This window comes from Gadus chalcogrammus, chromosome 6 (genome assembly GCF_026213295.1).
Source record: "Gadus chalcogrammus isolate NIFS_2021 chromosome 6, NIFS_Gcha_1.0, whole genome shotgun sequence".
In the NCBI taxonomy this organism is placed as follows: Eukaryota; Metazoa; Chordata; class Actinopteri; order Gadiformes; family Gadidae; genus Gadus; species Gadus chalcogrammus.
In genome coordinates, this window is record NC_079417.1 from 5,201,371 (window position 1) to 5,214,986 (window position 13,616).

The 13,616-nt window shown below is 46.4% G+C and overlaps 1 protein-coding gene across 1 annotated transcript; it reads left to right on the top strand.

Annotated features, from left to right (window-relative positions):
- Positions 1–107: 107 nt before the first annotated feature.
- si:dkey-13n15.2 (protein transport protein Sec24C) lies at positions 108–13,216 on the top strand. The gene is made up of 21 exons (XM_056592725.1): positions 108–328; positions 520–1,306; positions 1,568–1,644; positions 1,801–1,854; positions 2,167–2,278; positions 2,465–2,592; positions 2,991–3,126; positions 3,723–3,832; positions 4,130–4,242; positions 4,866–5,066; positions 5,940–6,036; positions 6,606–6,707; positions 7,041–7,208; positions 7,585–7,681; positions 8,173–8,321; positions 8,843–8,981; positions 9,624–9,745; positions 10,438–10,617; positions 11,339–11,548; positions 11,809–11,898; positions 12,961–13,216. The coding sequence occupies exons 2-21, from the start codon at positions 568–570 to the stop codon at positions 13,099–13,101; spliced, it is 3,165 nt and encodes a 1,054-aa protein (XP_056448700.1). The 5' UTR covers positions 108–328; positions 520–567; the 3' UTR covers positions 13,102–13,216.
- The last annotated feature ends 400 nt before the right edge of the window (positions 13,217–13,616 follow it).

Sequence of the window (13,616 nt, forward strand, 5' to 3'; positions counted from 1 at the left end):
CGGATGACGAAGATGTAGATAGGTAGCTTTATATATTGGAATGGTTTTATTTTGAAAATTCGTTGCCGGACGTTCCAAATGTTGTGGGCGGAAACGCTGCAGCATCTGCGGCATCACCGAACGACCTGCGACAAACAGCAAGATTCTTATTAACATTACGTGCAGATGCAAGAATGTCTGCACCTCTCTTCACAGACACTTTATGCACACACTCCTTCTACATGTCATGTTTCAAACTGCAAATGTTGTCGTCAGCCTCATAGATTAAATGAGCACATTACAGCGGCAGTGTAGTGAAACAGGCATCGTTTACTCGATATTCGCAAAGGTATGATACCGATTTTAATGATAGACTGTATTTAATCGTAGGCTTAAAAAAAACCAATTATCTTCTCTAACTGATATATAAAACATGATAATATACTATCAGGATATCTTTAACGTTTTCTGCATTTGTCATAGCTCAATATCGAACTGACAGTTTAGGGACTCTCAATGTATTTGGTTTTTGTTTTGCAGTGAGTATGTGTTTTTCGGGCTGCAGGCTGTGATTGGTTGGTATGGGAGATGGTGAATGTCTCCACCGCAATTCAGTCCACCATGGATACAACGCAACAGCTAGACCACAACTTCACTCCACAGAACCTCCCCACCGACACCCTACCCAGCTTTCAGCATCTCAACCTGGGCTCACCGACTCACCCTGGTCTGCAGGAGGCCAGCACGCCCCCAGCCCCTCAGCACAGCTACTTCTATCAGAACAACATCCCATCGCCCCCATGCCACACTCACTGGAATACACATGACATCGCTACCCACTGCCCCTCATCCAATGCACTGCATGCGAACCCCACTCAGCACATGCAAGGGCTGGACCCATGCCGAAGCCTTGGCATTTCACCAATGCATTCAAATGGAAGTCGACAGAGTTATCCAACGACACTTCAGCTGGCAAACCAAGAGCTGCAGCTCTGCCGACCCCCACCTGCCTCACTATACCACCCCCTTCACGAAGCTAACAGAGAGTCTCCAGCCGTCCCATGTCTGCAACCGTACACGGATCCGCATGTTTTAAACGGAGCGCAGCCTCTAAATCAACACTGCGTGTCCAGTAGTCTTCCTCTGAATGGCCTTCCTCCGAATGGACAATGTCTGAGCCACGGACACCACAGCAGTTCTCCGACTGCTTACGGACACGTGAAAAGAGCAACGCTTCCTCTTCCTCTTGCCGGTTCTGTTCCACTTCATTTGTCACCCTCCTCCCCGATACAACAGCAGCAACAGTGGACACTTCCAGCTGATGGTGGTAAGTTGTTGACGGACTGACCAATACTTAATACTGTACAATGCTCTGATACACCGATGTACAATTGTGGATGAATGAATATGCAAAGCGTGATCAATATTTTCTAAACCTTAATAATTTCACCAATTTCCAAATTGTGCATTAAATTACTCATGGGAAGTTGAAAGGATCATCTACTCCACCGTAGTGTGGGAACACATTGTGTTTAGTTTACTGCTTTGCGCTCTCCCTCCCTCTCTCCCTCCCTCCCTCCCTCCCCAGGGCCCATCTATGAAGCGGCCCCTCAGGAGCCCCTACACCCAGGATCCCAGGGCCCTGATGGGAGCGATGCAGCCCAGGTCAGCCTCAGCCTGGGCCTCTGTCCTCTTCCCCGCTATGCTAGGGAACGTCACGAATAACTGAGGAGTAGACTGACCATCAGCCATGTTGGATGAATGAGGGAGTCACCGTAGAGAAGGGTTTGATCTGGTTTGTGTTTTTACTTTCTCCTCCAGTCCCCCAGTTCTGAGTCCCGCTACGGCCTGGACCCCAAGATCCTTCCAAGTGCTGTGAGTCCGCCTGTTAGTGATAGAGAAAGGGAGATATGCATCTAAAGTCTGATTTGTGAGACTCTCATCCATCCATCATAGTGAGGTCCCCCCTTCACTTTAGCCGTCTTTGAGTGTTATTAATTATTATTATTTTTCATGTTTAACCTCTGTTTTCCTTTTATTCCTAGTCTGTTTTACATAGTTTTGAATGATGACTATATGCTCTGTAAGGTGACCTTGGGTGTCTTGAAAGGCGCCTCTAAATGAAATGTATTATTATTATTATTATTATTATCTCTCTCTATCTATCTCTATTCTTCTCTCCCTCAGGTGCGGGTGATGGCAGAAGACCGCGCAGAGTGGGAAGGGAAGGTCTACAGGTCTGGGCCCGATTCGTCTCTCCCTCCCCTGGCCACCACTCGTTGTAACATAGAGGACGGAGGTAGAGACACACAGATAGACGCAGACAGGGTCCTGGGCTCATTTAAATATCCCACTCACTCTTTTTCGATGCGGTTTTGCACTTTTATTTACTCTCCTATGCATTGTTCGTGTTGTTCTAAGGCTGCTGCAGGCTGACTTCCATGGCCCCCCTGTCTCTTGTCTCTTGTCTGTTTTCAAACTCCAGGCAGCGCAAGTCCCTGCGCCATCCGCTGCACCACCTACCGGGTTCCCTGCGAGGCCCAGGCCGCCCAGCTCAGCCGCCTGCCCCTGGGAGCTCTGCTCTCACCCATGGCCCCACTGGGTCCCGGAGAGGTCAGTGCTGGCCACACGTTGTAGACTTTAACAGATGGCCAATGGTGTCCCATGGTTATGTATTTATTTTATATTGTGAACTTTTAGAAGTGTCAACTCCTGGTGGAATTATGTCTCTGCGTGTTGGAATTTAAATATCACCTTTTGAGCAAACAACCCAATGTAAGGCTGATCAGAGGCGTTCGTGTATCCATAAATAGTCCTAGATGAAACGGCCAACATAGGCAGATGGGTTTGGCTGTTGTTTAATCTCATCGTCATAGGAGTGAGGGCGCATCCTATTGGCTTTCTGAGTTGCGTGTTGGACTCTCCATTTTTCTCTCTGCGAGACACTGTATGAATTGGCTTAATGTGTGTGTGTGTGTGTGTGTGTGTGTGTGTGTGTCGTGGCCCACCAGGGAGCCCTGCCGCTCTGCAGTGAACAGGAGTGTCTGAAGGGCTGCGGGGGGTGTGGGGCCTCCATGTGTCCTGCTATGAGCTGGCAGGACTGTGGTCAACGGTTCTACTGCCCGTTCTGTGGGAAATTCAACGATGGTAAGCGCACCCTCCGCACCCTTCGCATAGTAGTCTCATTGGTTACAATGACCATTTACCAACACACAATAGGGTGGATTAAGAATTCAAGAGTTAAAGAGAGATTAAGAAATCCTCCATCGTTCGTTTCTAAAATGTAGCACCTGAAGCATTTTACGTGTTTGATCAATTGTATGTACTTGTACGTAGCTCGCAATTTCTGGGTTGTATCTTCATGGTCGAAGGCGCGGTCGATTTGGATGAAATCGTCAGCTAAAAACATTGAATGTAATATCTTGAATAATCACAGTTAGTTGCTTTGTATACAATAATACCAATAAAATAAATGAATCAATAGTAGTAAAATGCATAAAATCATGCAAACATACCGGGATTGTTTCATAACAGACCAGTGGACACGTCTAGTCTCCCTCTTAGCGGACTGTTCCTCTATCCACCTCTGTTCCTCTTGGCCTCCCAGTGGACACGTCTAGTCTCCCTCTTAGCGGGCTGTTCCTCTATCCACCTCTGTTCCTCTTGGCCTCCCAGTGGACACGTCTAGTCTCCCTCTTAGCGGGCTGTTCCTCTATCCACCTCTCTTCCTCTTGGCCTCCCAGTGCCCTGGCAGCACTACCAGCACACTGCAGGAGTGGAAGGCGTCCGTGTGGACCGCGACCAGAGGCCGGAGCTCCGCATGGGGTCCTACGAGATACTCCACCCCAACAAGGTCCACTTTTATCTCCCGTTAAGGACGAGTGTGTGTGTGTGTGTGTGTGTGTGTGTGTGTGTGTGTGTGTGTGTGTGTGTGTGTGTGTGTGTGTGTGTGTGTGTGTGTGTGTGTGTGTGTGTGTGTGTGTGTGTGTGTGTGTGCCATTGTGTGTGTGTGTGTGTGCTATTGTGTGTGTGTGTGTGCTATTGTATGTGTGTGTGTGTTCATGTGTGTGTGTTGGTACCTGTTTGCCCATAAGTGTTGGTGGGGGTTTGTGTGTCTGTCCATATCAACTCTGTGCTTTGTTTCCTCCAGGAGGAGGCAGCTGTTCTCCTGCTGGCTCTGGACGTTTCCCCCCCAGCGCTCAGAGGTGGACACCTGGACTATGTAACACAACAGATACGCACCCTGCTCCACTCTCTACACAGGTAACTATTCCCTCTCTCTCCATCGCTCACTCACACACCAGGGCTTTAGCGCCCTCATGTGCCCTCATGCCCTCATTACACCATTGACATCAACTCTTTGAGGTGTTATTATCTTTTTATGGATAGAAAAAAATGTGTGCACTTTATTAATCCCTGAAGGGAAGGGTTAGGATTAGGTCGCAAAATAAATTGTTGTTAAAACAAACCAACCAAAAATATACACAATGTCTATATACACACAATAAGAAAAGTATAAATATAGAAACTTTTATTGTTTTATATGACCTTCATCAAAATATTACCTTTTAAAGAAGGATATATAGAGTGAGGGTTGTTGATAGTCATCAAACAACATCTAGTCCATTCTAATACAGGTAGCAAATGCAGTTCAAATGTGGGATTATTGCTGGTCAGAAATAAATTCAGCGACAATTCATCTTCACCAATGAACCGGATTCACTCAAAATCTCTTGGGGACACGTGTCATCGGCCCCTACTGACGTGTGACTGTGTATAGTGAGACAAGGGCACTTTTGGTGTTCGAGGGGTTTCAGAGTTCGCAGGGGAATGAATACCTTTTGTGACTCCTAGCAGTCCTCATTGTTGTTGTTGTTGTATTTCAGGGAGCATGGCACCACTGAAACCCCCCCAGCAGACCTCAGGGTGGGCCTGATGACCTACGACAGCAGGATCCACCTGTACGACCTCAGCCCCGCTCTGTCCCGCCCACACATGCTGGTTGTCACGGAGACGGACGACCTACAGCTCCCTGTGAGGGACGGGCTCCTGGTGTCGCTCAGAGACTGCATGGACAGCATTGACAGGTACCCCCCCCCCCCCCCACACACACACTCGGGGCGACGTCGGACTGAAGTCCACTGAGCATTTCCGATCATCTTGATTTTATTCGCTTTATTTCGTTTTTTTGGGTTGAAATTTGGTTTAATTTATCCTTTCTTTTTAACAGTTTCTAAATGATCCAAGATTCAGCATAATAAATAAACACTTATTTCTCTAATACCTGAGACCTGATAGTCCTGCAGACTACTCTCTCAGCAGCCATGGTATGGCATATTCATTCTGGGGAAGAGGACCTCGGCATATTCTGAAGCACTGGTTGTTTTCAAATAATGTTCTAAAGTATGGTGGCCCTGAGAGCTCAATGCACTACAACTGAGTAGAACACATTCAGATAGAAAAAAAACAAGGACATTCAGACACATGTGCAGCATTTACAAAACACACCACAGAGACACAACCCATTACAGAAACATTGTGCTGAAGTCCTATTTCCCAGAATTCTTTTGCATCGTATTTTCTAACTACTTGGCGTGCATTGTCAGATTATTGAAGATGTTTTCTTATTTCTTCTGCATTTGGTCTATTCGCTTGGGTTTAAGTTGCAGAGCGTCGAGCTTTCAGGGTGTCTGTACTTTACGTTTGGAAGCAGCTCAAATCATCCGTTGAGGGCTAACACTCTTAAAGCCCTTTGGCAGAAATGTTAAGATCAGGGGCCAAGAACTACATTTGTATTGATCTTGTTATAACGTGCGTGTGTGTGTGTGTGTGTGTGTGTGTGTGTGTGTGTGTGTGTGTGTGTGTGTGTGTGTGTGTGTGTGTGTGTGTGTGTGTGTGTGTGTGTGTGTGTGTGTGTGTGTGTGTGTGTGTGTGTGTGCGTGCTGTCCACTGTCCACTAGTGTGTTGCAGCATATCCCCCTGTTCAGTTCGGATGGGGGGGAGACCCACGGCGTTCCCGTTGAGCTGCCCATCAGAGCTGGACTCTCTATACTACAGGTCAGTGGTGGTACTGCAACGGAAAGGATAGGAAAAACAAGAGGCGGTGTGAAGTGGGTTCCCACCCGAGCGGCTCAGGGGGGATGTCTGACGACAGCTGGAGGTCTTGTGGTTTGGAGGACAGAAGGACCGCTGCTGACTGGAGCTCCGAGGGTTTGAGTCTCGTCAGGGAAGTCATAGCTGAGTGCCGTCAATCAACGTCAATCAGACGTTACCACCCCCATGACAAACACCCGACTGATGTTCACGTGCTGCGCATCCGGCGTCCACTCCGCTCGTAATCTTAGTTGTCCGATTTGCATCCCAACTGCAGTTGCTATGCCGACAGTTGCTATGCCCCTGGTAGTTTGAAAGTGATGTGGCTTGCTTTGATACCTTCTTATTAACTATTGATGTTATTGTGATCGTTTTTTTTTATTCTAATTGGTATAATTAGCCTTAGATCAAGCCACACACAGATTGGGTAATGAGTACTGTTAGTATTCAATACTTAAAGCAGAAGCCAATACTAATTGTACAGTATATTAAATATTTATATCATTTTTAATTAATTAAATTTTTGTTTTTAGGCCATGGGTTGTCCCGGTAAACTACTACTCTTCCACACGGCTGCCCTAACGGAGGGGGAAGACACACAATTCTCAGGGTTCTTTGGTTCAAACAAGCCAAAGGTAAGACTCACTCACTGACTCACTGACTCACTGACTCACTGACTCACTGACTCACTGACTCACTCACTGACTCACTGACTCACTCACTCACTGACTCACTCACTGACTCACTGACTCACTCACTGACTCACTGACTGACTGACTGACTCACTCACTCACTCACTCACTCACTCACTCACTCACTCACTCACTCACTCACTCACTCACTCACTCACTCACTCACTCACTCACTCACTCACTCACTCACTCACTCACTCACTCACTCACTCACTCACTCACTCACTCACTCACTCACTCACTCACCTAATTCCCCTTCTGTGTTTTGTGTTGTAGTCTATCTTTCAGCCATCAGATCCTGCTGTTTCAATGGCCAGGGAATGCACCAATCAGGGCTGTGGTGTGCACCTATTCATGCTCTCCCAACAGGATGTGGGAGGGGCTTGGCCAGGAAACATCCCCTATCTAACAGGAGGGGTTCTTTATGTTTACAATAACCTGCAGGTATGATTATTATTATGAATATCAATCTAAGCTAACAAAAAAGTATTATATTCTTGTATTTAACATTCAACTCTCTGATGAATTACTCATTTACTAATTACTAGTCATGTCTACTAGATTAAATGTGATCTATGCATTATAGTATGGCAAATAATGGATTATTGCCTTTTCCACTTAAAAAAAACTAAAATCTAGAACTTCAATATCCAAGAGACCCACAACTCTTCTGCCCCACAGCGGGCTGCATGTTTGGCTCCGTCGTAGCCTGGCTTTACCTAGGATAGGCTAGGTTGGGATGGGATTATAGTGTTAGCTGTCGGTCAGTGTGGCTCAGAGGGTGAGGTGAGGTGTTGTGATGTGGGCTGCTGACCCACAGGGGGAGCTGGAGAGGCAGTGTTTCAGCACAGACCTGAGGAGCGCCGTGGAGGCTCAGACAGTCTACAAGGCTCAGCTCAGGATTCATGTCAGCAAAGGTGACTGTCTGCCTGCCTTTCTATATTTGAATCTGTTCTGTCTGCACGTGTTGACAGATTATGATTTTGGTATTCTGTAAATTAATATCCTGGAATGTGACACATTAAATTAAAAACAAACATTTGGTTTGCAATGCAAAATAATCCTATGTTATTATTTTACATATTTTAATTTGTCATAATTACTTTCAAACAAACTGTCAAACATGCCAGCAGTTTAGATGTTGTATATTAGGTGTATTCACACACACACACACACACACACGTCACACACACACACACACACACACACACACACACACACACACACACACACACACACACACACACACACACACACACACACACACACACACACACACACACACACACACACACACACACACACACACACACACACACACTGTGTGTGTGTCTCACTGTGAATGTGCCTGAGACATAAATACGACCAGTATTGATTCTGCTGATGACTTCATGTGCTGTGTCTTCAGAGTTGCGTGTCTCTGGCTGTTACGGGCTCTTCAACCCCGGGGACAAGCCCAGCCAGGTTGCCCTGGCAACCCTTGATTGGAGGACAACACTAGCTGTAGAACTTGCATACCTGAGGGATCTGGATGAGAAAAGGGGCGTGGCTATACAGGTGGGCGCAACACAGTTAATTTTTTTCTTTTAAATATTATAATAAAACCCAATGTCTCACAGAAACACACACGTACGCATCCACACACACACGCACACACATACACACCCACACACATCTGGCGTTAATATAAATCAATGCTAGCACATTTTGTTTTCCGCCAGTCCAATTCAACATAGACTCCTTTACCTGTACGCTTATCCAAGAATACTTAACCAACACCTAATTTAATTCAGGCTTTTGCTGTATTAGGATTGACGTGTGTGTCGTCTATCCGACCCACACACTTGACCTGAGATTATAGAGGATTATTTGATCCATGCGCCCAATGCATTTTTGTTCACATAACAGAGTGAGGGCCATTCAGGGCTGACCGTGTGAACAGAATGCACGCGTGCAAATCATCCGAGCAGCGTTGGCACACGTGGCACCACTTCAGGGTTCACGTTAGCCTAAATACTAGGCTAAATAGATTGCAGAGCTATTTCCAGGATGTTCTCTTCTCCAACCCCGTCTCCTAGGTAACGGCCACCTACAGCGACGCGGCGGGACAGAGACGCAGCAGGGTTCACACGCTGGTGCTGCGCTGCTCTCGCCACCTGCTGGACACGTTCCGCCACTGCCAGGCGCAGACGCTGCTGTCCTTCTACTGCAAGAAGAGTAGGCTGGCTGTACCCCGTGTTGTCCATACTTATGAAGCGCTCCTCAAAACAGGGTCGCAAAGTGCTTCACAGGCATGGATGCAGTTGTCATACATGATACATACATAAAAACATGTACACATGTAATTCATAAAAAGCCAAAATACAACAACGGAAGAATTGCATGTTAGGCTAATGGATGACATATATGCAGGATGATGTGAAAAGCAGGGATTGATAATCTGGATATATCTTCGGGATGTTTGAGAAACATTTCATCGATACAGGTTGATTTAGAAACTGAGATTTCTATGACCTATGACCTACTGTTTTGAAAATATTATTTTTTGTTAGAACTTTAATTCATGAAGCATTTGACCCAATTGTGGTGGATAAATATTTAAATGAACATTTTGCATATCTACGATAGGAATAGGAAATAAAATCATACTTTTTTTACATTTCATACAAAAAAATATCCTTAAATAATTATAATAATTCAATGTTTTGCTCATTAGTGTCATTCCAAATAATTTCATGTCAGGAGGTTACGTAGCCTGTTTTTAATAACACATGGACACTAACCAAAACACAATAGTGACACATAGAGGAACAGCATTGAGGTTTTATTTGATTGTTCTTTCGTTTCGTCATTGCCCAGCCTACTGTGCGGTGTTGGAGCGCCCTCTGCAGGACCTGAGGGGGGAACTGCAGGCAGAGGTCACGGCAGCCCTGGCCTGTTACCGTAAACACTGCAGCTCTGCTTGTGTCTCTACAGGACAGGTAGAGACACACACACACACACACACACACACACACACACACACACACACACACACACACACACACACACACACACACACACACACACACACACACACACACACACACACACACACACACTCTTTTCGTGGTGCAGACATGTTCCGATATCGTACATCCATTGTATTGTAAACTAGTGTTTGGCAGCTCCCATAGTTCTTTCTTAGTTTTGACGTGCAATGGAACTGCTAAGTAGCTTTCTCAAAACAGAGAATGATTCTAACAGAAAATTATGTTTTTTTTTTCAACAATGTCAACAATTAACCCCTTAAAGGTCCCATATTATACCACCAGGTGTGAGTGTGATTACTCGTTACCCACCGTTTTGAAACTATGCCTCTTCTGACATCACCAGTGGGCGTGTCCACCTAGATCTGTGCTGGATAGATCTGTCTACCAGCCTACCCAGTGGACTACTGTAGCAAACGTTGCACGTCTATCCATCATACATCTAGGTGGACACGCCCACTGGTGATGTCAGAAGAGGCAGATTTTCAAAACGGCTTGTAGCGGCTAATCACACTCACACCTGGTGGTATAATATGTCACCTTTAACAAACAGGCCAAATCCGTTAACAAACTCCATTAGAAAGCCGACCAAGTATGACATTGTGTGTGTTTGTGTGTGCGTGTGTGTGTGCGCCCTCCCCCAGCTGGTGCTGCCTCCGCCGCTCCGCCCGCTGCCCGTCTACATCAACAGCCTGAGGAAGAGCGAGGTGCTGCTGCCCGGCCTGCGCAGCTCGGTCCACCAGCGGCTGCAGCTGCGGTGCCAGGTCCTGCGCATGGACGCCTCCAGCACCGCCGCCCACTTCTACCCTCTGCTGCTCCCGCTGGTGAGGAGGGGCTCGGCACGGGCCGCCAGATTATGGGGGAAAAATAAAAAAAGAGTTTGAAAACATGATGAATTAAGGCCCAATCCCATTTCTACCCCTTCCCCCTTCAAAACTAAGGGGAAGGGTAAGGGGAAGAAATGGGATTGGGCCTTAATTCATCACGTTTTCAAATCCTTTTTAATTAAGGCCCAATCCCATTTCTACCCCTTACCCCTTCTCTTTACCCCTCCCCCTTGTTTTGAAGGGGTAAGGGGTAGAAATGGGATTGGGCCTTAGGCCCAATCCCATTTCTTCCCCTTCCCGCTTCCCCCTTCCCCTTACGCCTTCCCCTTACGCCTTCCCCTTACCCCTTCCCTTACCGCTTCAAAACAAGGGGGAGGGGTAAGGGTAAGGGGTAGAAATGGGATTGGGCCTATCCAGCATTTCTCTCCGCAATAAACACTTTGTAACTGAGAACTTTGAAATGTCCCCAAAAAAAGACACACAAAATGCTCGAAAACAATGTACAAATCGAAAATAATGTACAAATATGTATCCCGCTCTTCTTTTTTATGAATGAGATAAATATCCATAAAAATAATAATAATAAAAAAAAATTGTTTCACCTCGATTAAACTAGTTTGGAGACGGCGTTATTGCGCAGCCCTTATTGGCTCAGCCATGGGTTCAGTCATTCAGCTGTCTGAACACCTACGACTGTACTACTGTGATACCTCTTCAGCCCAGGTGTGTAGAGGACTGCAGCGATGCGGCGGGCCCCCCGGACCCCGCTGACGGGCTGCGCTGCACAGCAGACAGCCTGGAGCAGGGGGGCCTCTACCTGGTCAGCGGGCCCCTGGCCCTCCTTCTCTGGGTGGGGAGCCACGTCCGCCCGGCCACCCTGGTGCAGCTCTTCAACGCCAGCTGCTTCTCCTCCCTGCCCTCCGGCGAGGTGTGTGTGTGTGTGTGTGTGTGTGTGTGTGTGTGTGTGTGTGTGTGTGTGTGTGTGTGTGTGTGTGTGTGTGTGTGTGTGTGTGTGTGTGTGTGTGTGTGTGTGTGTGTGTGTGTGTGTGTGTGTTGATTAATTAATAATAATTGGCTGATAAAACCTCTGTGATTGGGATCTCAAATTTGAACTGATGCTATAGAACTCTGGAAGGAATTCACACTCACTGTGTGTGTGTGTGTGTGTGTGTTTGCGCGCACCCTCAGACAAAGATGTGTTCTCTGGACAACTCCTTATCCACCAGAGTCTGCTCTCTCATCGACACGCTCAGTTCCCAGGCTCCCTACGCCCGCAAGGTCAGTGTACTGGGGTGTGCTTATATAACGTATACAGATTTTCTTTTGTCGATTCCAGTTCTTTACTTCTTCTGCTTTCAAGGCCAATACCGTGCAGTAAAACCTAAGTTGGCAGTATTATTTATCAAGAGTATTTGCCATGAGCACGCATTCTCCATGAATGTAGGCTACAGCAGTAGCACTTTGGTATGCATGGTGAGTCCTTGAAGGGAGATTCACTGTTTAGTTTATAGTCCCCACAAACTGTCACACACCCTCTGTACTTTCAGGCTTAACATTGATTCCAAAATACGATTTTGCGATATTGGTATGGTTTAAATTAGTTTAAAGCCCCACTCCAAAAAAGCACACTCACTCGAAAATGCTCTTTGACCGAATCGGTACAACAATGTACATTTTGGGGCGCTCCGGTGGTTGACCGGGTAGAGCGCGTACCATTAAGGCCCAATCCTTACCGCAGCGACCGGAGTTCGATTCCTGCCCTTGGCCCTTTGCTGCAGGTCTTCTCCTCTCACTCCCATACCTTCCTGTCTTACTCTACAATAAAAAGGATAAAACCTTCTAAAAATCAAAAATGAATAAAAAAAAACTACATTTTAACAATTATAACTGGTTCCGGATATGAAGGGGAAGCCAGGCAAGATGAACATGATGGTTTAATCATTCTGACCGGCATGGTCCTCATTGACATGTCTCTTTCAGACCAGGCTTTGCACAGTGTCAGAATCATCACCCAGGTCACACTTCCCATTGACATGCACCGGCGGTCCCAATGTGTGATCACAAATCAGCACTTCCAGACAGCTACCGTAGCACGCTGTTCAAACTTAAACGGTTAGGGTTAGGCTACATTGCTTGTATGTTATAATGTATTTAGTATTTTGCCGTCGTAGTACTCATGCTCACTCATTGTGTGTCTGTGTGTGTGTGTGTGTGTGTGTGTGTGTGTGTGTGTGTGTGTGTGTGTGTGTGTGTGTGTGTGTGTGTGTGTGTGTGTGTGTGTGTGTGTGTGTGTGTGTGTGTGTGTGTGTGTGTGTGTGTGTGTGTGTGTGTGCTGCTTAGCTGTGGGTGGTGAAGCAGGGGGACGGGTGTGAGGAGGCGCTGCAGCGACACCTGGTGGAGGACAAGAGTCCCAACGGGGGAGCGTCCTACGCTGACTTCCTCTACCACCTACACATCAACTCAGTCAAGCTGCTGCAGTGAAAACCCATCTCTCACACACACACACACACACACACACACACACACACACACACACACACACACACACACACACACACACACACACACACACACCGGATCACGAATGGGGGACATAATCATGGACTGTTATATATCCATGTGTGTGTTTATATATTTGAATTATTTAATTGAGATACTACTCAGATACACTATTTTTCACCAGGCCCACAAATTGAAGATATTGTAGCCTCGGGGAAATCACAGGGAAAGATTGAAAACAATCCAATTTATTTATTGAAGTGGTGAGCAAAGGACTAAACTGTACATGTACATGAATTTGTGTTTTTGATGTATTGCGCCGAGTGTTTTACTTATTTATTTGTTTATTTGTTTATTCATTTATTTTAAGATAATTCTAAGCCGCAACTGTGACCGATGTGCTATCGCGCGTCTCGCGAAATCATGAATATGTGTTTGCAGCGTTCATATGTGCTATTGTCATGGCAACTCTCATCCGTGAGAGAAGGAATGAGAGA